The 26,656-nt window shown below is 39.0% G+C and overlaps 1 protein-coding gene across 1 annotated transcript in view; it reads left to right on the top strand.

Moving 5' to 3' along the window:
- Positions 1-26,656, top strand: part of Shoc1 (shortage in chiasmata 1) — a 76,618-nt gene that overhangs the window by 12,445 nt on the left and 37,517 nt on the right. The window contains exons 5-12 of the mRNA XM_060381134.1: positions 3,723-3,876; positions 4,060-4,144; positions 5,223-5,367; positions 10,146-10,238; positions 12,288-12,396; positions 20,583-20,677; positions 22,463-22,705; positions 24,133-24,534. Of these exons, the coding sequence (XP_060237117.1) occupies positions 3,723-3,876; positions 4,060-4,144; positions 5,223-5,367; positions 10,146-10,238; positions 12,288-12,396; positions 20,583-20,677; positions 22,463-22,705; positions 24,133-24,534 (1,326 nt within the window). The remainder of the gene's footprint in view (positions 1-3,722; positions 3,877-4,059; positions 4,145-5,222; positions 5,368-10,145; positions 10,239-12,287; positions 12,397-20,582; positions 20,678-22,462; positions 22,706-24,132; positions 24,535-26,656) is intronic.

Raw genomic sequence — 26,656 nt, 5'->3', positions numbered from 1 at the left:
ATTTTTTCACAAATGGATTTCTTTTAGTTTAAGTTAGCTGAAACTCAAAATAACCTCTACACTTTTGATCCGGGGATGTTCTAGCATGTTCCAGTAAGTTCCTGTAATGTCATTGGCTCTGGGTCTAGATTTTGTGATGCGGAAGTGTAATGGGATATTATATTTTGGATTCTGAAGTTATGCCTGTATGTTATTTCTCAAAATGCCCTAACGATGCTCAGTCTTACCTAATATATGTGAAAGCAAACCTTACATCAGAGATGGAGTTGTAGTCATATTATGCTAAGAAATGTGTCAATATCAACTAAAATAATGTTTTATCCAAACCATTCTCCGAAACGCTCTAGCTGACTGAGTTCTTCAAACCTTGCTGAGAACTGGCTTTCTTGTAATATATAATGGCCTATTCTGTGTTTAATGATAAAACTTGAAGGTCTGTTATATAATCGATCCTGCTATTTAAGAAATGCTGTAGCTGGAAGTACAAACCTTATATCTAGTACCTTTAATTTCAAAGGTAGGCGGATCTCTGTGAGTTGGAGGCCAGCCTGGTCTACCTAGTGAGTTGAAGGCCAGCATGGGCTGCATAGTGAGTTCCAGGACAGCCAGGGCTACACAGAGAAACCCTGTCTTGGGGGGGTAAAATAAAGCTACAGCCAAGTTATTTTACTGCTCCTTTCATGTGATGCAGTTTGGAAAGTTGCCATGGAGGCTTGGGGATAAATTGTGGTTTTAGTTTTCTTTTATAATTATTTTTCCTGGTTTATTATTAAAACTTCTTGTAAAATTTTATGAAGATGAAAATATTTTATATTATATATATGTGGATGATTTATTTTAAAAAAAACTAGCAGGATCCACACAGAGAGTTGTTGTTAATCTGTGGCACTACAAGCCATTGTTGGATGAAATCAATTCACTAAGGGAAAATAATGCTTAACTTGATTTTCTTTGGTGTCCCGTATCACAGACATCACTTTATCATCTTTGTAATCTGTTTTCTTTGTAGTTTTAAATGTTATTAATTTCAAACACATACATGGATATATACTCTCATTTCTAGTTCTTTCACTGAGGTTAATCTTGGAGATGGAAGTATTTTACATGATTTTGTTCTTAGCATTAATACCACGGGTATAGTATGAGAATAATTTATTCATGCCAGCTGTGTCGCCACTGCATACATTGCTGCTGATATTATGGTGATACACATAAACAACTGTATATTTCATTTGCATTTTTAAAAGTTATTAATGTGTATTAGCTATTTGTATATTTTTATTTTATAAAAATCATCATTTTTATTTGCATGTGTTTTTATATGTAAAGACAACAGTAATTCCAAATGCATTTAACTTTAATCTGTTCTGTTGATGTTTTACTGTATAGATTCTTGAATTGCATTTATCCTTAGAAAAATGTTCCCTTATTGTATAACGTTTCCATTGATTTGTTTGTTTTGAGACAGGGTCTTGTGGTGTAACTCTAGCTGGTCCAAAACTCACTTTGTAGACCAGGCTGGCTTTAAACTCACAGAAATCTACCCGCCTCTACCTCCTGGGTACTGGAATTCTAGGTGTGTGCCGTGGCACACCATTAATTTTGTAATGTTTTATATAATTTTATTTCAACTTTTATGTTTAAAACTAGGAACATTTTAAAAATATTTCGACATTTGTCCCAATATCATTTAGTTAAGAGCCTTTCCCACTATCATAAATGCTGCTTATATTAAATGCTAAGTTCTTACCCATTTCCAGTTTAATTCTAGGTTTTCTATTGTTTTGTCTATTATGTCAGTGTCACATAATTTGAGCTCTAAGCCTATGACATATGTTTAGTCTCTTGTTTTTCTCCCTGACTTCATGCATTTATTTGTCTATATTTGCTTTGTAGTCACTTTCCCCAAAAGTTCTAAAATCACACCTCTTGGAAAATCTGTGTTAGATCCTTTAAAACATTTCGATAGTTTTCCTAGCTGGGGGATGGGGATGGGGAATGGTTTGTCTTGCTTTTTTATTCAATGTAAGTTTGTTGTTGTTGTTTTGTTTTCTAAGATTCTCAACAGTATTCATTAGGAAATCATTACTTTAATAATTTATACACACATCTTAAGGAACTCTGTTTTCATCTAGTTGACTTGGGTTTTCTAAGTGAACAGAAGTAACTTTTGCCAAGTTTCCTGTCACTAAAGCTGTTTTTCCTGCTTCTTTCATAACTGAGCTTTGCATTTACTGCTTATCAGCCGTCTACACAGCGTGATACAGTGAGGAGCACACATGATTGCTCTGAAGTAAGAGTGGCAGGGCACACAGGACAGCTGTAGTTGTGCACGGAGGCCACCGCGTGCCTGGGGAAAACAGCCTTCCCTGACAGCCTTGGTTGTGGTGACAGCCTGACCTCTAGTGGCTGCATCAAAAATGGAAGTTGACTCTTGGGGACTGACTTCATGAGGGACATGAGGTGTCCACTGCAGTAGAAATCAGAATGTGGCTTTATTTGGGGTGACAGCCTCGGAGCTTGTGTTTGGAAGACTAACGGGGCAGGGTATAACTAATGCCTTTTTCACTCTTGACTTCATCAGCATTTGCACAACGGCACATTATATGGATAAATTGCCCTTAATTTTCTCAGCTTAGTCCTGCTTCGGTGGACTTGGCTGATGAGCTTTCATCAGTGTCTCACAGGGAATTTCTAGTCAGGAGATAAGCAGGGACTTAAATGATTTGGTTGGTCACTTATGAAGTTGGTTTGTATGGCAAGTTTTCCTTTGATACATATTTAGCACAGGAAGGGATGCTCCTGGATGCTTGCATTCTGTCACATTACTTATGTAGTTGTCCAGAAGAGACATCACTGCCTGAAAACATTGTTCCTCTCCTGACACCTGCTACCTGCACTTGGCCGAAATGCTACTGCCCAGCACAAGAGACTTGTCCATTCTCCACACTCAAGGCAGCTTTCAGATTGGAGATTTTGGCTTCCTGGGTGTTTCCTTCTCTAAGTGTACATTTTCTTTTCTTTTTCACTAAGAAATTTATTGAAAAGGGGGGGAGCTAATTTAATGTTTACATCCGTGGATCGGAAGATCACTAGTCAACAACTAGCCAAGATTCTAAAGTAACCCAAACATAAAAGGTTATGATAGAGAGGGAAATCACTGCTTAATATTATCAGTGGTGCTTTTAATATGTAAAGTATATCATACTTTCCAAGTAGATGTTCCAGTATACAGTTTTCATTATAATTTTCATTATAATTAGGTAAGTGCCAGCCTTGTTTGGATAACTTTGTAATGATGGAGCCAGTAATTTCATACTTAGGCTCTCTAGATCATATCCATTCATTGTATGTCCTTACAGATTAAATAATGCAGAGAACGGAGAAGCAGACTCAACCGGAGTATAACATTTTTATTTCTTTAAACTTTTGGTGCTATTTTGAAGTAGAAAATATTTCCCTCCAGTAATTAAGCCAGTCTTTGCTGATAAAGTATGTCACTATAATGCAACTCTTTTAGAACATTTGTCTTTATTTCCATATGCTGAATAATACCACATTTTTTGAGCTCTTTCTTTGGTCTGGGTACTACAATCTGTGTTTCATATACATAGTAAAATGGAGAACTAGATTATTTTGGTGTGTTTGAAAAATCCATTAATATTTAATGTCTATATATCTCTTGTATAACTATTAGATTCTTAATTCCTTATTTTTTTCAGGATTACTTATTGATGAGGAAATGATTTTTATAAATGAAACAGTGGACAATTATCTACCCACTGTGGATACTCTCTGGAGCAGACTAAAGCTCCCTCTGGTGAAGGACCCACTTCCAGATTCCAAAGAACACCTCTCCGGGAAGGAGAATCTCCCGTATGTAGTTGCCTGCTACTGTAATTGCTTTTATTTGAGAGAACATTCTTTGTGTAGCCACAGGTTTAGACACTGTTCCATTGCTTCAGCTCAGCTTGCATGATAGTCTTTGTATTTTGATTGGCAATATTTGTTACAGGTTTTAGTAAGTATTAATTAATCTTGTTTAATTTTTGATTCAAGGGAATGTTTCTCTGTTGAAGAACGTTTGGAACCTTTTGTGAGAGATTTTCATATGGCTGAGGAGACCTTTTGTAAGAAGACACTAGTATGTTTCAAATAGAATCATAACACTTGCTTTCAGTAATGTATTTCCAGAAGTAAGAGTGCATGCGTTTATAAATTTTAGCAGTTTACTTTAACTGTTTGCAACTGTCATGCTAAATTTTTTGATACCAAGTTGAATATGTGACAATTATGGAGCCAAATTTACTCTAAGTAGTGATTTTCAGCTGTAGCTGAGGTTGACATTGGATCCTACCCAGTTATATTCTGATTTAATTGTCTAGTGGGCAGTCCAGGTACAGAGAATTTTCAAACCTCTTTTATCACTATACTTGATATAGAAATGTAAGTAGTTAAGTTTAAAAATTATAAGGTAAATTCTATGGACATTCTAATTTAAAGACATGTTTTTATGGACAACTGAAATATTTTATATATTGGGGCTTTTCTTAATACCAAAGGACACACACACAATGCAGTAAAGGCACTTCAAGGGTTTCCTTACAGATAAAATGTGAACAAGTTGGTGAAGGTATTAATTTGTTTATTGACCTGCTGACTCCAGCCCCTCCCCCTTCCCCTTCCCACGTTATTTCTGAGTGGTACAGTCTCACCTGTTGAGGAATATTGTCTGTGAGGATGAGAGAAAAATATAGCCCATGGGATGCAGTAGAGACGAACTCTATTCCATCACACCTATTCAGGTTTTGGTACTTTTAAAACTAATTTATTTATTCGCTTTACATCCCAATCATAGCCCCTCCCACCTCTCCTCCCAGTTCCACCCTTTGCTACTTTTCTATCTCTCAATTTCTTTAACTCTTTTTAATGTAGAATTTCTAAATTTTTTTTAGCCAAAAAGAAGCTACATACGCATTTACTGTGTGTCACTTAGGGGATGGGGATTATAAAAGGGATTAATCAAGAAAGGCATTGCTTGTAAGAAGAACCTATTTCTGACTACTAAACCTCTTTTTTTTTTTAAGTCTGTATAGCAGTTAAGACAGAACCTGACTTAAGTTTGAGTTTTAGTGTGCCATTTAAACAAACATCCATTTAGGAATCAAATATATTTACTTGGAAATGTCTCTTAAATTTTTCAAAATGTTATATTATTTCAGCCATCAGTTTTTCCTTCTGAGTTTGAATTCTTAATCTCTACAAACCCCAAACAAGAAATTCCTGCTCTACCACCATCAGAACTGAAGGAGTCATTAAACCTAATACCTGAAATAATGGCTGATGGAGATGAAAATGAACAAAGAGGTGAGAATCCGCGTAGAGATGTGTTCCTTTAAAAACTGCTGTGCTAGGTGAGGTGGTGCACACCTTTAATTCCAGCATTTGGGAGGCAGAGGCAGACAGATCTCTGAGTTCAAGGTCAGCCTTGTTTACAGAGCGGCTACACATAGAAACCCCATCTATGAGTTCAAGACCAGCCTGTTCTACAAATCGAGTTCCAGGATACCCAGGGTGGTTACACAGAGAAACCCAATCTTGAAAAACAAAGCAAACAAACAAGCAAACAAGCAAATCTACTTGTTATCTGAATTCTTATTTGTTAAAATACTTTGCAGAGACGTTCTGTAAGTTACGTGTTGGAGTCTCAGGATTGTTGCTATTAGACCTTTGACCTATTATCACTTTTTCTGGTGTCTGAGTCTGACTCAGAGCCTTTGTGTGCTTGGCAACCACTGTTACATTCCTGAGAATCCAACGCAGAGTTGCTCATTCTGGACACTCAGTGAAGCTCCGACCATACGGTAGGTGATCTCCCTGGGCTGCCCTCATCTGCTTACCATGATTCTTCAAACTTAGCAGTACTTTATTGATTGTTATAGCCAAATAACATCTCATTGTAGAGATGTTTTCTCACATTTTAATTATCCACACATCTGTTGATAGACAGTTGAATTATTTTATGTTTTAGCTGTTACAAATAAGCCTGCTATAAATATTTATTTAGAAGTTTTTTGCATGTGTACATTTATTTTCTTAATTTTTCTATTTAATTTGTTACTGGGTTTCATCTTTTTTGTTGGTCTTCCCTTCTCTCCTCCAGACTTCTGCCCTGCTCCTGCTAGTCCCCCTCCTTCTTTTTCTGTTTTCATGTCACATTATTCTCTTACCTTTTTTGTTCTCCTCTTAAAACTGTACTTTAATACTTTTCTCCCTTCTAGTTGTGTGACCTATACCTCCCCAGAACACATATACATCTGTGTAAAAATTAAAAGCCAGGATATGCATTAGAGAGAAAATGTGAGTCTGTAATGCTTTTTATAATACTTTCTAGTTCCTCTCATATTTCTGCAAGTGTCATAATTTCTTCTTTATGGCTGAGTAAAATTCCATAGGTATATGTCCTATGCTATCTACTGATCTTTGATGAGCATCTCTGCTAGTTCCATCCCATAGCTATTGTGATAGTGCAGCAGTAAACATGGAGTGCCAATGTCTCTGTGATAGCCCTTAGAGTCCTTTTGATATGTACCCAGGAGTTATCTAACTGTGTGCTGTCGTAGTTCTGTCTTTAACTTACTGAGAAACCTTCATACCTAGTTCCTTAGTGAATTCCCAAGTTTGTATTCCCACCACAACTAGGTAAAAGTTCTCCCCATATCCTCAGCAGCATTTGTTCTTTTTTTCCTGATGATAACCCTTCCAACTGGGGTAACTAGAATCTCAGAGCACTTTTAAATTGCCTTTCCCTAATATATAGCCAAGGATATGTAGCACTCTTCCAAGTATTTATTAGCTATTTGTATTTCTTCTTTTGAAAACTATCCAGTTAATTAGCCCATTTATTGACCAAAAGATTTGTGAATTTGCTGTTATTTGATTTTTGCTATTCCTTATATATTCTAGATATGAGTCCCTACTTTTGGGGGGTTCCCAACTCTTTTTTTTTCCAAAAATTTTAATATATTAATTACAGTTTATTCACTTTGTATCCCAGCCATAGCCCCCTTCTTTATTCCCTCCCAATTCCACCCTCTCTCCCTCTTCTCCTTCCTGCCCCTCTCCAAGTCCACTGATAGGGGAGGTCCTCCTCCCCTTCCATCTGCCCCTAGCTTATCAGGTCTCATCAGGACTGGCTACATTATCCTCCTCTGTGGCCCTGGCAAGGCTACTCCCCCCTCATGGGGATGTGGTCAAAGAGCCAGCCCCTAAGTTGTCAGAGACAGTTCCAGTTCCCCTTACTAGGGAACCCATGTGGATACTGAGCTGCCATGGGCTACATCTGAGCAGGGATTCTAGGTTATATCCATTAATGGTCTTTGGTTGGGGTATCAGTCTCAGAAAAGACTCCTGTGCCCAGATATTTTGGTTTTGTTGCTCTCCTTGTGGAGCTCCTGTCCTCTCCTGGTCTTACTGTCTCCCCCTTCTTTCATACGATTCCCTGCACTCTACCCAAAGTTTGGTTATGAGTCTCAGCATCTGCTTTGATACACTGCTGGGTAGAGTCTTTCAGAGGCCCTCTGTGGTAGGATACAGAGACTTCTTATTTCATATAATTCCATTTGTTATTTCTTGGGTATCTGTTATTCTAGCATTTCCGTGTGTGTGTGTGTGTGTGTGTGTGTGTGTGTGTGTGTGAGAGAGAGAGAGAGAGAGAGAGAGAGAGAGAGAGAGAGATTGAGAGAGAGAGAGTTGCTTAACTGCCTGAGGAGCTGCTAGGATTTTCAGGATTCTGATTGTCTCCTATGTGTATGACCCAGGGCGTCCCCACATTTTAGCTTCTGTCAGAGAAGCTGCAATGGACATGGATTTGCAGGTATTGCTCTGAGATACTGTTTGTGTTAATTGTTTTATCGCCCAGCCGCAGGCTTGCCAGACTGTGTGTATACTCGCTCTGGTTTTTTCTGTATTAGTTCGCATTTCTAGCCACAGTGTATGATGATTTTTGCATAGTGTATAAAATGAGGACATGACTGCTCCAAGGAATAATTGAGGAGAAGGTTTTTGTTGTAGATATGAGGGAGAGTACAACCAGAGACCTGTAGAAGAGTCCGGAGCAGGAAAAGAAAGTAGTAGACTAAACATGGCCAGCAGAATGAACTGGGCCATGAGAAGAGAGAGGCAGGTAGAGAGGAGAGAGAACAAGAAGAAAGGGAGAACAAAGAGAAGAGTGGGCAAAGATAGAGAGGACAAAGAGGCTACAATGACAGGAAAACTGGGTTAAGGGAATCCCTTGAGCTGGAGTTTAGGGTAGTAGGCAGGGTGAGAAGAGCCAAGATGTCAGCATGGATTCTCATAGGTGCTTGTGATGCCGAGGGAGCCTGGAGGACAGCATGCATTTTGGTATGCTAAGAGGCATTTGTCCCCAGTTTCTTTTGGACCTGATGGATAGTTTATCAGTAGCATCCTGCAAATTTCTTTACTCCAGGTTTTATTTTGCCAGAGGCTTACATCTTTATGTATAATATCACAATATTTGCAAACAGACATAATTTGACTACCTCCTTTCCAGTTTGGATACTTTTTATTTCTCTTTATTGCTGTACTGTCCTATTAGGACTTTTAGTGCAGTGGTGAACAGTAATGGTGAAAGTGGACATCCTCATCTGTTTTCTTGTCTTAAGAAGCCTTGACATTTGAAGGTCAGGATGAAGTTAGCTGTATTATCCTTCTGTGGCTTTTAGTTAAGTTCTGCTCTGTCCCACTAATGAGAGTTGGTTTTTGTTTATTTAACAGTAAATTGTCAGCTTTGCTCAAAAAGCTTTTCACCCCTACGGCAGGAATAAGTTGAAGTCTCTGTTAAGTATTTTTTTTTATGGACACCACACCAAACATGTAGTTCAGGAGTTAAAGATTTAGACAGAGAGTATTTATATATTAGAGTTTGGGCCTTCTCTGTGGCTCTCTCCTTTCCTGAATTCACTTTCTAGCCACTATATTAGCCCTGAACTCTAGTAAAGATAGATTTGTCTTAAAAATTTTATCTACATTCTGTTTGCCCCAGCACCTAGTAAAAACTGTAGCATGGGAAAGTGCCTCAGGGCCAGTTTACTCCAGTTTCCTCACTGCTTTTTCTTTCTGACAATAATTTTACATATTTTGTGATTCTAAGAACCCACCAACTATAAGACTCATTATCAACTTAATAAAAGTATGTAGAGGAAAGGTGTGCATACCAGTTATAAGATGAATAATTTCGTAAACAAATAGATAAATCTGTGTTGCACTCAAGGAGTTAATGTGTATACTGTTTATAAGAGTTGTGTGTCACAGAGGATGAGTTAAAATGAATAGTACGTGACAGGGCTGGAGAGAGGGCTGGGTCAGTAAGAAGCTCGCCACTGGAACACGAGGACCTACAGTCAGTTCTCGGGACCCACTGAGCAGGCATGAGTGCGCATGCTGTGACCCCAGTGCCGAGAAGGCTGAAACATTCTAGCTTTAAATCAGATCGGTGAGCTCTGGCTCACTGAGAGACTGAAAAGTAATGTGGAGAGTAACCGAGGGAGATTGCCCTGTGGCCTCCACATGCACATATGCGTTGGTGCACACACACATACGTAAGCATGTGTAAATAATAATAAAGTAATTGGCACAATATACCAAGCAACTGGAAAGAGAAGTAATCATTAACACCAGCGCCAGTGAGTGTAGTTCTGTGGCAGAGTGCCCAGCACACCAAGGCTTGGTTTTAGTCTCCAGAACCACAGGAGAGTCCCAGTTAAATTGAGTTTAGAAAGTCACATTGATGGGTGAAGATTATGTTTCAAAGCATTTGCTCCATCTTAGCTTCCAATTGTTATGCTGATTTTTGCATTTTTATATTCCTTTGATTATTTTAATTGATAGATGAGGAGGGAAGGGCATGTGCATTGGAGAATAGAATTTATCAATTATGTCAGCATTTTTTTCCAGAATATCCAGCCCTCTCTAAAAGAAAAAAATTTGTCTACAGTAAGGCGATAAAGATACTTTAAATTTTAAAGTTTCCTCTTAAAGTTTGAAAGGAAAAAGCCATGGAATAGTGTTATAAGACATAATTTTAATGGTACTTTGTTGCTAGAATTTCTTCTATTTCCTTTCAGGTCTTATTACCAAGCATGAATTTGATATAAAATGCAACTCCACAGAAAGCTTAACTATTGCAAGCCCACATGAACCAGAGCCCAGTAAACCAGGTAAAGACTTTGCCCAAGTCATTGGCCTACCAAGTTTTACCTATATGATATGGAAGAACACTAAATCTGCATTTATAGTCTACTGTGAATCAGTTTTTGTGTTCAAAAACTTGATCATTATCATTATCTTACTTGTCATCTTTTTCTTTTTTCTGCCCCTTTATATTTGCCCTATCAGAATCTTGTCAGCCACAAGAGCGAGTCATATATACAACAGAGTTACAAACATTTGAGAAGATGAATGGAGGAAATACTGCAAATCTTGGGGCTTGGGGGAAGACTTAGTCAGTAAAGTGCATGCTATACAAGTATGAGTTCTGAGTGTGAGCTCCCCAGCAGCTAGTAGCTGAGTTGGCCGACTGTAGGTTCAGGGACAGACCTGGTACCAAAAATTATGGCAGAGAGTGATTGTGTAAGACACCCAGCTTTGACTTCTGGCCTCACCCTGATGTGCATGCATAAACACCCACACACCCCACACACAGATATAATCTCAAATTATAACTGAGTACTTTAACTTTATTTTTTATTATTTTACTTTATATGTGTATGTCTGAGTATGTGTGTGCGCTGTGTGCATACACTTGCTATCTGAGGGCAAAAAAGAGCATTAGATGCCCTGAAACCATGCTGTAAAACACCCAGCGTGGATGCTGAGACTCAAACCTGGGTTCTCTGTAAGAGTGGCAAGTGCTGCCAACTACAAAGCCATCACTTTAGCTCCAAAACCTTATGTTTCCTTTTGGTGTTAGTAATCTTATTGATCTTTGTTATAATCGAAAACAGAGCTTTCAATTACACATTTATTTATTGAGTGGAGTGGTGCCATGGTGTGTGTATAAAGGTCAGAAGGCAGCTAATGGGAGTCGGTTCTCTCCGTCCACCATGTGGATTCCGGGGCTTGAACTCAGGTCGTCAGGGTTGGTGGCAAGCACTCTTACATACTAAGCCATCTTGCCAACGCTTCAAAGGTAGCGCTCTTAATCCCTTACAGCAGCATATCATTCTCTGCTGTATCATTATTTTATCATTATCATATCAGATTTGGGAACTGCATCATGTTTTGTTCCAGAATAAAGCCAAATTGTGTTCTTTTAAAATTATATTGATGAGATTGTTACTTAGAACATTTATACTCAAAGCACATGTATATCTATGAGGGTGTTTACTGCTTTATACTGTACTGCTTTTCAATAAAGGCAGATCTAGTTTTCAGGCCCATTCTATTAATTTATAATTCCGACAAAGACATCTAGAGTCCTGACTCATTAAAGTGAAGAATTACTCTTATATAGAAAATAGTGCTGTCTCCTAAGTATGGACAACATTAGCCTCCAGAACTAAAACTCTTCTTATACACAAAGCTCTTAGGGTTTATCTTAGATAGCTAACTCCGTCAAATTCAGCTGTCACTGTCATTTTTAAAAGTCACCACTATCATAATTGAGATACCAAGTAATAATTTGTAGTTCATTATATAGATATAAATTTAGGACTGTTATTTCTTAGCTCAAGGAGTCTAAATTTCTTGTGTTCTGTATGTGTGCATATATGTGAGTGGAAGCCAGAGGTCAAGCTCGGGCACCATTCCTTAGGAGCCTTCCACTTCGTTTTCTGAGACAGGCTTTCCCACTGAGACTTTGGGCTCATGGACAAAGGATAGGCTGGGATTTCAAGGGCAAGCCCTCATGCCCAGCTTCTCACATGGGTACTAGGACTGAACTAAGGTTCTAATGCTTTAGCAACTGAGCTATATCTCTAGCTCCACCCCCAAATTTCTTCTTACTGAACATCAAAAAGTCTGTGAGCAGCACAAATTGGACTTGATGGCAGAAAAAAAAAAAAGAGGACACAAAGTTGGGTTGGATGTGTGGATCTGGGAGGAGTTGAGGAAAAGAGGTGAATGTGATAAAATGCATCATACTAAATTCTCAAAAAACTAATACGAACATTTTGTTGCAGCAAGTTGACCCAGTAATTATTTACAAGAGTTCTAAAAGTTATCTTATTTTTACAGTATTATATAACTTTAATTTTCATATATTTCAGGAGAATTAGAAATGCCACCAATACATCTAAGCTTACCAAGGCAACATTCTTCAGTGAGTTTATTACATGCAAGATTTCAGACATTTCCATTTTCTGCTGTGTGTAAAATGTAAGTAAAGATTATATCTAGAACCCAAGCTGCAGTTCAGGACAAGCATTTTTTAATGAAATATCTCCATTTAAAGACAACTTCCAAGAAGCTTTAATGAAAAATTATGAGACTGTGTATATATTATATGTATATATATTACATATATTTATATATAATATATTTATATATTTTATATATATATAAAGCTGGGGAGAGGCTATGACTATATATGCACACATCTCTGATTTTTTTTTATAGAATATTGTTAGATGGTGACACAGAAACACATAAGAATGACTTTGCCTAGAAGGAAACTAGGTAATATGACAATATGGTAGGATATTTTTCACAATGTCATCTTTTACAGTTTTCAGAATTTTGAGTATATTACTATTACAATAATTACTAGTGAAAGTAAGTAACTTTTAATAAGTAAGTTTCAGGATCCTGACAGAAATAGAATGATTCGGAAGTTGCCCCTGAACGCTTGCTGGTGACACTCATGCCATGGAAGGCACGCTCTGTGGGTTCCATAAGAAATTGCACGGACTAGCTGGCATGAACAATAACGTCTTACTTCCTCAGGGTCCTGGAGCCTACTGAGTAAGGTGTTTGCTGGGCTGGTGTGGTTGTGTAGGATTAAGATCTACTCTACTGATCTCATTGCCTAATTTCCTCTTTATTAAAAGGTACTAGTCATTGTCTCATGTTCTGAGACTAAGATTTCAGTGTATACATTTGGGGAGTCACAGTGTACCCCAGAATAAGTGTCTTAAAACTCTGCATTAAAGTTAAATGTCCTGGCTCCATCACTTGCTCCTAATTTCTCTGGCCTCAGTCTCTCTGTGATGCTGGGTGTCTGCTTCAAAGACTCATTATGAGGTCTTCTAAAAGATGATACATCTGTGGCCGGAGTAGGCAAGGGTTCCAGCATAGTGTGTTCATCAACTTATTTCCCAACTTAGTTTTTATCAGTGTATGTTCTTTGACCTGTCATTATGGCCTCAGTATTGAGAATATCAGATATATAGAACTAGGGGTTGGTCCATAAATCTGTTCAGCATCCATTGTTATGGTAGAGAATGGTCTGCCATCTTAGAGTTGCTACTACAAGGCTAAATATTCATATTCCAGTTGGATCCAATTTGTTTTGTTTTTCTTTTCTTTTAGTTGTTTTATTGTGCATGTGTGGGTATTTTACCTGCATGTGTGTCTGTATAAATGTGTGCGTGGTACCCAGGGAGGCCAGAATAGTGTCTGGAATTAGAGTTACAGAAGGTCGTGAGCCACTATATGGGTGCTGGTAGTTGAACCCAGGTCCTGTGGAAAAGCAGTGGTACTCTTAACTGCTGAGCCATCTCTCCTATCCCTTGTTTTGTTTTTCAAGACAAGCTTTCTCTATGTAGACCAGGCTGGTCTTGAACTCAGAGTTCCACCTGCCTCTGCCTCACAAGTGCTGGGATTAAAGGCCAAAATGGTGTATCTTAGAAGCCCAGCATATATGATTGCCTGACAGAGTCTGAGGTAGCTTTGGATGCTATCTTTTATTAGGCAGCATACATAAATGTAGTGTTTTCCAAAGTAAGTTTAGTCTATCATCTTGAAATAAAGCCATCAATTTTGCTTCTTATTCAAGTTACAAAACTAGGAACTTAGTACAATCTTCATTCCCATTATAAACTGGAATGCGTCCTAAATCACACACCTCCAGGAGAATTAGAAATGCCTTCGAGTCCCTCGTGAATGATTCCTGGGCTGCTCCTGCCAGGAGAGCTAGAAGCAGCAGTAGCCAAGGACCCAGAACTCATTACAGGTTCTGTTCGCATCTTTAATGGTCTGTTTGGTGTCTAACTGAGACATGGAGGAGCCAGCATTGAGTACCCTAAGTATATCTTCACATTCTATTTAAGAATTATTTGCAGCTAGGTGCACGCCTTTAATCCTAACACTAGGGAGGTACAGGCAGGTGGATCTCTGTGAGTTCGAGGCCAGCCTCTTCTACAAAGCAGGTTCCAGGACAGCCAGGACTACACCTAGAAACCCTGAGCTTGGCATGTCTGTGGCATGCGTGAGCTCTGGAACAGCATGGCATAAGCATGCAATCACATACTTTAGTGCCTCTGCTAAGGCGAAACAGAGTTGTTTTTATTAGACTCTTTCACACTCTCATTTCTCTATATTTCCTAATCTGTCTGAGGAAGCAAGTTGGCAATCAAAAACAAATCAATATACATTAATATAAACTTAAATTTTAGTTAGCATTCAAATATTAATCATTGTAACTTTTTTTAAATTTTTATTTCATGTGTATTGGTGGTTTTTGCTTGCATGAATGTCTGTGTGAGGGTGATAGATCCTGGAGTTATAGACAGTTCTGACAGGGCTGGAAATTGAACCGGGGTTCTCTGGAAGAGCATTCAGTGCTCTTAACTGCTGAGCTATCTCTCCAGCCCCTGTAGTAACTCTTTAATCACACAGGACTATTTTCTATTTATTGTTGTAACTCAAATAGCTAATGAGAGTTTATAAAACAAGTCTTAACTGATGCATTATGATTTGGCAAAATTAAAACAAAATGGCTTTTGGGGGTGGGAGGTAGGGGTTGCTTTTGAGACGGGATTTCTCTGTGCAGTCCTGGCTATCCTGGACTCACTCTGTAGATTAGGTTGGCCTCAAACTCACAAAGATCCGCCTGCCCCTGCCTCTTAAGCGCTGAGATCAAAGATGTGTGCCACCAGGGGTTGGGGATTTAGCTCAGTGATAGAGCGCTTGCCTAGCAAGCACATAGGCCCTGGGTTCTGTCCTCAGCAATGGAAAAACCAACCAAACAAACAAACAAACAAAAGGTGTGTGCCACCACTCCTGGCTTCAAAATAGCTTTTAAAACAGTTAATGGATCTAGCGTCATTTGAAACAGCTGAAAGGTACTCATCACATCAAGAGATAAGTCACTTCCATCTGGCTAATGACTAAAACCTTTAAAGTTCCTATTTTTAAAAATGGTCTTAAATCTAGGTATTGCAATTATTCCTATTATTTCAGTGTTTGGCGGCCTGAGCAGTAAAGTTATGAATTTTAGACCAACTTGGTCTACATGTTGGTTACCTGTATTTAAAAAAAGAAGAATTGTACCTCAATTGTAAGGCTAAAAAATGTTAAAAGACAATGAGTACTGCTGCTATACCCTTGACTTCCTTGTAGTGCCTTCCACATATAAGAACCGTGTTAGGTTTTAGGGAGAGAGAACAAAAGTCTGGATGAAGTAAGAGTGTATTTCCATGCCAACTGACATGGGAAACATGTCTTCAAAACACTTCATTAAAAGCAAAAATATTTGCTTTTATTGGGCATGGCTGGCTGAAGCAATTCTTCTTATTTCTACTTCAGGATAATTACCTACAATCTGAAGTGTATTATCAAAAAAAAAAAAAAAAAAAGCCCTTGGTAAATTTCAAGAATTTTTCAGATTCTCAAGTTTTTTATCAAATGAGCAGGGTTTTAGACTGTGTAGATGAACTATGTAGTTTAGAACTAAAAAAAACTAGCTTACAAGTACCACTTATTGTCAACTTAGAATCTAGAAATACCTGTTATTGCCATCCTCAAATATGTTCCATATGAACTGAGAAACAGAATGCAATTCGTTCCCCATTTCAATAAAGTGGGAGGTGTGGCATATGAAGCGTGTGACTCACCAGGGCCCATAGCTTCATAGCTATTAATGAGCTGTGGTTGACGTTAACGCTCATATATATTTCCTCCTTCTTCCCCTCTGAACCCTCCATACCTACCAAGATTTAGGAACTTGATCTAAACTTAGGACCTTGTCACCTCTGGCAAAAGTAGGGACAATAAGACTTTTGCATAGTTCTAACAACGAAAAGACTAGAATTTCTATATAAAATGAGCCCAAGGTAAAGTTTATATAAAGTATTGTTGAATACTTTATATAAACTTTAATATAATATAAAGTTTGAATATAAACTTTATTGTGTAAATAGTAAACACAATAATTTTACTTATTGGTTTTATTTCACATAGCTTACAGTGTTGGTATTGTAATTTTTTTATGCAGAAAAGTACTAAAATTATTCCAAGGGAGCCATGTGGCTCCAGTCAGTACTGAGGGAGATAAAAGTAGTTGTGATTAAAAATCCTTATTTCTAACTAGATGTAGAATCACTAGATGTAGAGGATTAATGAAGCATACCCATGGGTGTAACTGGGGCCAGAGAGCATTGGCTGAACAGGAGGCAGGCCCACCATGAGAAACTTGGGATACTGACACAATAAGGGAAGGAGAAGAGGTCAAATAAGCACCAGAATTCCCTGCCTCTGCTTCCTGGTCAGCCATCAAGGGAACAGCTCTCTTCTGCCTACAGCTCCTACCACCACGATGTCTGCCCAGGCTCACAGGACTAAGCTCATGGACTGAACCCTCTGAACGAAAAACCAAATAAATTCTTTCACTCTTATTTCTATTAGGCATTTGGCTACAGTGATAAAAAATTTACCAAGATAGAAAATATTCTACCTACCATCAGCTTCACACACAGAAACATCACTTTAAATACCATTCCATTCTTTGTCCCCAAAGGTTTTTGTCCAAATGTATTCAGCCTGTCTCCTTGAGTCCTAGAGGCTTAAAAGTTTTACACTGTTTGAAAGTTCAAATTCAGAATCTCCACTGAGAGTCAAGGCAATCTCTTACTTGAACCTCTGTAAAATTAGAAAGAAAATCACATACTGCCCATATACAACAGGAGTGAATATTCCTATTCTGAAATGGAAGAATATAGAAAGGAAAGATGAAACCAAAATACAGCCAAAGCCTAGCAGTGCAGTCATCAAGTCCTGTAGTTTCAGGCTCAGCCTCTGAAGCATGTGGTGTTCTGATGTATACTGCAAGGGGCTGGGACTCCCCAGCCGGCATAACCTTGCCATTTTCAACTCGCATGACTCCTCTCTTTCTAAGTTGGGATTTCTGTTGCTGTGATGGAGCACCATCGCCAAGAATAACCTGGGAATGAAAGGTTTTACTTCGCTTACACTTTCACATCGCTGCCCACCATGGAAAGCAGGACAGGAACTCAAACAGGGAAGAAGCCAGGAGGCAGGAGCTGATGCAGAGGCCATGGAGGGTGGAGGGGTGTCTGCTTTCTTATAGAACCCAGGACTACAAGCCCATGGATGGCTCCACCCACAATGGACTAGGCCCTCTTCCATCACTCATTAATTTTAAACGTAATCCCAGCACCCAGAGAGGCAGAGGCAGGTGGATCCCTGTGAGTTCAAGGCCAGCCTGGTGTACAGAGTGAGTCCAGGACAGCCAGGGCTAAAACAGAGAAACCCTCTTTTGAAAAAAAAAACAAACAAAAAAAAACGCAAAGAAACAAAAATGTCTTACAGTCTTGCCTAATGCCCCATCTTAAGGAGGCATTCTCTTAAATTGAGGTTCCCTCTTCTCCTGCTCAGAGGCTCCATGCAGGAAATCCAACCCTGTTTGTTACACATTTCCTGGCCTTCCAGATTTTCTTTTAAAAATGTGGGTTCTAACCTGCTTTAGCCTGCATGAAACCACGGTTTTTCTATTCTGTATGCCTGGAAATGTGGCTGATGGCCAAGGTCTGCGGCCAGTTAAAGCAGTAGTCAGGCTTCCTTGGACCATGGGAACAAGGTGCCCCATTGCTCACTTCTCAAAGGAGAGTCTTTCAGATGAGTTTTACACCTTAAAGCCTGTGATATTTGCTGTTGATTCAATTCCTGAGCTGCCCACAGGTATCTTTCTTAGGGGCACAGTGCAAAGTGTTAGCTTCTCTCTAGTGGTGCTGGTCCCTTTAACAACTCCATCCTAATTATTAAAAATTTAAATTAACCCCTTTCTAGCCAAATTACATGGTTGTTGGGTTTTTTTGTTTTTTGTTTTTGCATCTTCCCACTCAGCTTTTTTATCCCAATTTTTACTGTAAACCTGGTTAAAAGAAGCCACCAGTAATCAGCCTCTGTATTATTTACATTTGTTGTTGCTACAATCAATTATCTGGCAGAAACAGCTTAAGTGAAGAAAGCTTTATCTTGGTTCATAGTTTCAGAGGGTTTAGTCCATAGTTGCTTTGGCAACATGTCATTATAGGGGTAGGAGAACAGCTGTTTATTTCATGGTTGGCAAAGAAGCAGAGCCAGGAAATCTAATGCTCATTTGCTTTCTCAGTCTCTCCCTTTGTCCTTCCCTTTGATCCCAGCCATGGGATGGTACCACCCCAACAGCCCTCAACACACAGAAATGCCCTTGCTGATACACCCTCCCTGTGCCTTGCTAATCCCCTCATGGTTCTGAGTCACTCACACTAATGATGAAGCTTGAACACCACAATAATTTTAGGCATGCAGGCCTAATAGAGAAATTTATTAATAACAATTTCTTTTTGTTTTTTCAAGACAGGGTTTCTCTGTGTAGCCCTGGCTGTCCTGGAACTCACTCTATAGACCAGGCTGACCTCGAACTCAGAGATCTGCCTGCCTTTTGCCTCTTGAGTGCTGGATTACAAGCGTGTGCCACCACCACCCAGCTAACACCAAATCTTTAAGGGAAGGAAAAAGTAATTAGAAATTTGGTTTATACAGTTCAACTTCAGTTTATACATTTACAAAATACAGGGTTTTTTTTTTACTTGCATTTACATATAAAAAAAACTTAGAACGACTGCCTACAGATTGGGAAAGAATCTTCACCAACCCTTTATCTGACAGAGGGATAATATCCAATATATATAAAGAACTAAAGAAGCAGAAAAGCAACAAACCAAGTAATCCAATTAAAAAATGGGGAATAGAGTTAAACAGAGAATTCTCGATAGAGGAACATCGAATGGCAGAGAAACACTTAAAGAAATGTTCAACCTCATTAGCCATTAGGGAAATGCAAATCAAAATGACCCTGAGATTTCACCTTACACCCATCAGAATGGCCAAGATCAAAAACTCAAGTGACAACACATGCTGGAGAGGTTGTCGAGAAAGGGGAACCCTCCTCCATTGCTGGTGGGAATGTAAACTGGTACAACCACTTTGGAAGTCAATCTGGCGCTTTCTCAGACAATTAGGAATAGTGCTACCTCAAGACCCAGCTATACCACTCCTAGTACACAACAAGGACATTTGTTCAACCATGTTTGTAGCAGCTTTATTTGTAATAGCCAGAACCTGGAAAAAACCCAGATGTCCATCAACGGAGGAATGGATACAGAAATTGTGGTATTTTTACACAATGGAATACTACTCAGCAATCAAAAAGGAGGAAATCATGAAATTTGCAGGCCAATGGTGAGATCTAGAAAAGATCGTTCTGAGTGAAGTATCTCAGAAGCAAAAAGACAAACGTGGTATATACTCGCTTATATAGACCTATAAGGTATGATAAACATAATGAAATCTACACACCTAAAGAAGATATTCAAGAAAGTGGACAAGGGCAAAGATGATCAATCCTCATTTAGAAAGACAAATGGGATGTGCATTGAACGTATGACAGGAGTCTACCGCAGAAGGCATCTGAAAGACTCTACCTAGCAGTGTTTCAAAGCAGACACTAAGACTCATAACCAAACCCTCGGCAGAGTGCAGGGAATCATATGAAAGAAGGGGAGTTAGTATGATATGGAAAGGATAGGAGCTCTACAAGGACCAAATATATCTGGGCACAGGGGTCTTCTCTGAGACTGACACTCAACCAAAGATCATCTATGGATATAACCTAGAACTTCTGCTCGGATGTGGCCCGTGGTAGCTCAGTAACCAAGTAGTTTCCCAAAGTAAGGGGAACAAGGACCATTTCTAACAGGCTCTCAAGGGCAGGCTCTTTGACCCCCCACCCCACCCCAGGGGAGGAGCAGTCCTGTTAGGCCACAGAGGAGGACTTTGCAGCCAGCCCTGAAGATACCTGATAAAACAGGGTCAAATGAAAGGGGAGGAGGTCCTCCCCAATCAGTGGACTTGGAAAGGGGCAGGGAGGAGACCAGGGAGGGAGTGTGGGGTTGGGGAGGGAATGAGGGAGCGGGATACAGCTGGGACACAGAGTTAACAAAATGTAACTAATAAGGAAAATAAAATTAAAAAAAAAAACTTAGGAAAGTACTTCTCTTAAAATTTTGTTATAGAAAACAGCCAATACTATTAGTAAATAATCTTTGATTTTTCTTTGACAGCAATTTGCTTAGTGCTGGAGAATCAGCTAATAAATATTGTATGCTGTGGCAACTGGGAAGCTGCAGAAACTCCTGGGTCTCATTCTTGCTTACAGGTACAGAATGCTCGCTACTGAAAGGCAAATAGAATCAAAGAGCACAAATCTCAGATATTGTCTTTAATTGAATCATAACATGAGATATGTGACATGACACAAAGTCCAGTTATCTTCTAGAGGCTCATTAGATAAAAGTCTCAGCCTTGCTGATTTTCCCATAACTCTTATCTATGAACTAAAGAAAAGCAGACAATCTAACAATACATTTACATGTGTATCTATGTAAATACTTTGTAGTTCTTAGACTGACTATACAGCTAATGTGAAAAGTAATATAAAAGTTTTCCATTTTTAAAGCTTTTCAAGAATGCTTTAACACCTTTAACAAAATCCATTTACAATTTAATAAGATAATTTTGAGTTGAATAAACCCCTCCAGGACTCTCTCTGTATCCAATGAGAATAATAATGAAGATGTTGTGTGTTTTCTAAAAATGTGTGTCTATACAAAGATATATACAAGCTGGATGGTGGTGGCGCCTTTAATCCCAGCACTTGGGAGGCAAGGGCAGGAAGACATTGAGTTTGAGCTAGCCTAGTCTACAGAGCAAGTTCCAGGACAGACAGCTAGGGCTATAGAGAGAGACTCTGTCTCAAAAAAAAAAGAAAGGTTAAAATAATGTGAAAGTCCATGTTAACCAGAAAAATAGAAATCACACAAATAGTTTTTCTTTGGTTTTTCAAAAGACAATGGCTCATATAGTCTGGGCTATGCAGCTCAGAATAAATAACCTTGAGTTGTTAAGCCTCCTGCCTCTGGGCAGAGATACTAATTTTCTTGTCTGTGATAATGAATCAATGATCCATTTTTTTTTCTTCTAAAAACATTTATTTCTTTGCTTACTGGTCATAAGTCAATAAAACTACTAAAATAATATCTACTTCATAGGATTCTTCCATGGATTACTTAGAAATGATGCATGGAAAATACTTAGTATAATGTCATGTTTTTGGTAATTGCTAATATTAATACTGGTACTTATCTGTTTTAAGTTATTATTAGTATTGTAAAAAATGCATCATTCCAAAGTTACAATTTCAAATTTTATAATTTTAATTTGGGGTGGATGCTTATAATACAGGCAGTATTATTAAGTAATTGTGCCAATCCATTTCTTCTGTATGTTGTGATTTCACCTATTTAGGCTAAAAGTCCTGACATAATAAGGTCTGTACCACAATGTCTAAGATGACATTCACCCTAAAATCTGAAGATGTCTTATTAAGGTTCACTATAATGAGTTAGAATTTGAGACTTAATAAATCTTCTATTCTTCTAAAGCATATCAAGTATATTAGTTTAGTAATTTTTAAACAATCAGAATATAGTTTCTTTTGTTTCAGCCCATACTAAATATGGACTGATTTTTAACTTCTTGATATTTCCAAAGACTGAATAACTTGAGGGCTGGGGATTTACGTTGGTTGATAGAGCTGGGTTCAGACCCCAGCACTGTATGAGCTGGGCATGTTAACACTCACCTGTCAGTGCCAGAGCGCTGGAGGTGGAGGCAGAGAAGGATCATTAGGTCAGAGTCATTCTCAACCACGTTGAAAATTCAAGAGCAGCTGTGCTTTATGAAACTCTCAAAAACAAAAGAAGGAATTATTTGTGCGATTATGTGGACTTATATGAATGCTAACATTTTGAAAATTATATACCAGATATAATTTCAAATTTCACCTTTTCCTAATATGTGAAAATACATTTTATTGTGAACATCCAGTATGTCTGTTTATTGTTTTTCATTCACTTTTTTTCTGTATTTGTATGTTCTCAAGTTCCAAGATTTCAGGAGCCCAGCAGTCAGTATTCACTTGCAGATATGAAGAATATCTTTTCTATCAAAGAAGACAGCCTTGTGATTAGCTCTGCAAAAGCCAAGGGGTGGAGACAAGCAAGACTAAATCCAATAATGGCTGAAACTTTGGAGCATCTGAAGTCATATTTGTGTCATCATGGTCTGTCCTCTACGGAGACTAAGCTGGAGATTTTCCTGCCTACAAAAGTATTTCAGCTGGAATGTAAGTATAGACCAGTAAGTCAGCTTGTGTGACCATTTCATTTCACGGGAGCTGTCTGACACTAGGTTTCTCCTCAATGATTAGGAAAATATTAACTAAGGCTTAACATTCTCATGCCTTGGTTCTGCCAGCTTATGACTTTTGACCTTCCTAGGCTCTACTTTCTTCTCAGAAAAAAATATGGCAACTTAATTATGTAAACGTAAAGTCCTATTCTGCCTAAAATTCTACAGTCTTTTAAATTTTTAGCCATTTTAATAATAAATGTGTGTGCATACTTTCAAAAATTAGTTTCTACAGTAAGTAGTAAGTTTCAGATGTAAAAAGTCTGAGAAACAGTTTGAGGAAAGTAGTTTGTTATAGAAAATATCTTTAAAGTGAGCCTTAGGTGTTACCATCACTCAGGAAACTGGAAGAGTGCAGAGCTCTTCTGGGAGGAAGGCCTCAGCAGCCACCTGAGTCCATCCCAGGCTTAGATGGACTCATGGTGCAATAGAGTGTTCAAAGATTAGCCCCTCATCAAAGAAAGTCTTCTTGACCGACACAAAACAATGATCAGAGTGCAGAGAGCAAGTGACTGTATGGTGCCCAGTCCCGACCAGCAGGCTCGGGGATCACAGTGGAAGAGGACGGGATATGGCAGAAAGATTGTAAGAGCCAAAAGAGCAAGAAGTTTGCTGTGAGACTGTGTCTCTAAGCAACGTGAGGAAAACTGTCCATGAAGTATCATCAGTATGGCTGCTTAAGCAAAACCTGAAAAAAGATGACACCAACAGCATGCCTACATGGAAGGGGGAAATCTTCCAGGGCCTCAACCCTACACACAGAACTCAAGGAACTAAGGAATGCTGACAGCAGGAGAAATAGTCTTCCTCAGGGAAGAGCTCCCTCCCCCGAATTGGTTCTAGAATACCAAGTGGTCACCCATGAAATCATATATAGAGAAGTAAAATAATATGGATTGAGCAGGTTGTGTCTGTCTTTAGGAGGGGCCAACCTGGTCTAAAAAGAGACTTCCAGAGCTGTTACACAGAGACCCTGTCTCAGAAAGAGGGAGAGAAGAAAGTAAACTTTTGTTTTATTTTGTGTTTTGTTTTGTTTTGTTTTGTTTCTTCAGACAGGATCTGTGTAGGTTTGGCTGTCTTGGACTTACTTTGTAGACCAGGCTGTCCTGGAACTTACAGAGATCAGCTTGCTTCTGCCTCCCTGAGTGCTGGGATTAAAGTCATGCACATCCACACCCTGTAACTTTTATTCTTTTAAAAGCTTATTTTATTTAGACTAAAAAATGGATTTTCCAAACAGTAAATAAACTACCCCTAAGGACCCTAAAGACATAATTATGGTAACAGGAAATTACAGCCTAACTAAAAGTTATCATTTAGACATGGAAGTCATTTTGGTGCCTTTTATTTTCTTGTTTCCAGCCTGGCTAGAACATAGGCGTTGTCTCTCGCCCACTGTGGCTATCAGTGAGAAGTCTGCAAATGTGCACACATTACATCCAGAGAAGAGACCATCTTCAGAAAAGGAAGTGCCGCATCTTTGTTTGTCTGGTGAATGTGTCACCGTCAATAAAACCAAAAGAGAAGAAAATCCAAAGAGTGACCAAGAGCGGGCTGCTGGACTGCTGCGGAGGACGGGCAGCACTTGTGTTGGACTTGGCAACCCTATGCCATCTGTTGAATTATCTTCCTCTTCACAAACCAAGCCATCTTACAATAAGAAACGGGGAGATTTGGATCTCTTGAGTGAGTTTATTATTCTGAGAACTAAACACAGGACTTTGACTTCAGACGCGGAAGTCACAGGCCATGACCAAAACAATGGTGGGTAACTCAGTAAAATTTTGGCATAGACACGTGGCCTGTAGGACTGGGCACTGTCTATTATACAATGAAAGAAAATGAAGGCTCTTTTAGAGAAATTGTATTGTATCTCATAGTCAAGGAAAATGCCATTGATACTTCTTATAAATGGAGATAGAGACTGGTACATGGATATACATTTAGATATGGCTATAAATAGGCTTTCAAAGATTAAAAGGCATATTTTAATTTGTAGAAAAATTGTTATTTATAAAATGTGCTTTCTGTAACTTGGATATATAAACCTAGTATTCCTAACTTCATCATTTTTTATTAGCTTATAGTACTAGCTCAATATTTTTAAACACAGTTTTATTAGTTCAAGAATTCAAAACATTTTTAACATTATCATTTCCCCCATCTCCTCTCAGATCCACCCTCTAATTCATACCTACCCGACTTTATGTCCTCATTTTTTACAGATTATGTTATTTTAGGTGAGTATTTTGCTTGCATGTATGCATGTGCGCGGTGCATGTGCCTAATGCCAATGGAAGCTAGCAGAGGGCGTTAGGCCACCTGGAATTGGAGTTACAGACGATTTTGAGCTGCCATTTGGGTGCTGCCAACTGAACCTGGGTCCTCTGCAAGAGCAGTAAGCACCCTTAGCCTCTGAGCCATCTCTCCACCTTTTCTTTAAAACAAAAAACAAAACAAAACAAAAAAATCTCGTTAGTGCTGCCCGTGTCCTCCTTAGGTTGTAGCTGTCCATTGGGGCAGTTAGACCTCTCGGGGGCTGCTCTCTTAGAGGAGACTCACAGCCCCTGTCCCCGCAGCTGTCAGTCACCGCTGGTCCCTTAGCTGGGGGTTATCTAGTGGTTTACTATTTCATATATACGCACACATTTTCTAATTTAATGGTTTATATTTTATACTATTATCAAAGAGTTTCCATTTGCAATTGTCCTATATTTCCTGCTTCTAACCACCTCAGGAGTAGTACAGTGTGTCATATAATTTCACTCTGCTTTTAAAAAAAAAACTCTAGAATAATATTTTCTTTTCACACAGGATCTCACTATATAGCTCTGGCTGTCTAGGAACTCACTATGTAGACCAGGCTGGCCTCAGACTCACAGAGATCCTCCTGCCTCTGCCTTCCAAGTGCTTGGATTAAAGTTGTTTGCCACCACCACCGGGTACATTCTAGAATAATTTTGACAGACTTCATCTTGGTGAAATTGACACAAGAAGTGTTTGTGTTACTTAGAGCATAATTTGATCTTGCAATCCCATGTTCTATCTGTGGAGACAAGATTGGGTTCTCGGTGTCAAAGCAGTTATGTATAATTCTCCAAAAGGAGAGACAACCATTTATAGATATGCTGAAGCTCATTACTGCTTTAGGACATGTCCACAGTGAGAATCGTGGTGAAATTTCAGAGTAGGATTCAATGATTTTAGAACTCTGTGATTGGTTATGCATCTATGATTCACTGAAGTTCCCCGATAGTTTAGCCAGGTGCCAGTTCTGTAAGTAGCTGTGATCACTCTCACCAACATTCTCCCCACAGTTCAAACACACCCTGAGCAAAAGATGCAAAGAAGGGGCTGGGGGGTTGGATCAGTCAGCTTGCCCTAAAAGCACAAGGACCCCAGAACCGTGTTAAGAGAAAGCTGGGTGTGGCGGCCTGCACTTGTAACCCCGTACTAAGAGGGTGGGACAAGAGCATGCCTGGGATGTGCTGGCCAGCCAGGCTGACCTGCGTGGCAAACCCCAGGCCAGGCTCAAAAAACAGTAAATAGCAGCCAAAGAACAGCAACAGAGGTTGTCTTCTGTGCGTGCACATGTGCATGCTCATACGTACGTGCACTTGCATACACACAAACCTGCACACACAGGACAGCACGGGAGTGAGCACACACACACACACACACACATGCATGAGGAAAAGAAAATTTGTTAATTTTAGATTTGCTTCCAAATTGTACCTCTTTGGGTTGAGAAGGGATCCTGTGTTAACACTGGCACTCTCTTCTGCTTGTTACACTTGTGAGAATAGCTTATAAAGGTACATGTCAGCATCATAAAACAAGGAGTCACAGCAAGAATGTTGAGAGATTTTAGTATGTTTATACTATA

The sequence above is a fragment of the Meriones unguiculatus genome, chromosome 3 (genome assembly GCF_030254825.1).
Source record: "Meriones unguiculatus strain TT.TT164.6M chromosome 3, Bangor_MerUng_6.1, whole genome shotgun sequence".
NCBI lineage: Eukaryota > Metazoa > Chordata > Mammalia > Rodentia > Muridae > Meriones > Meriones unguiculatus.
The sequence above is the reverse complement of the archived record's forward strand: the minus strand, read 5'-3'. Positions and strand labels throughout refer to the sequence as shown.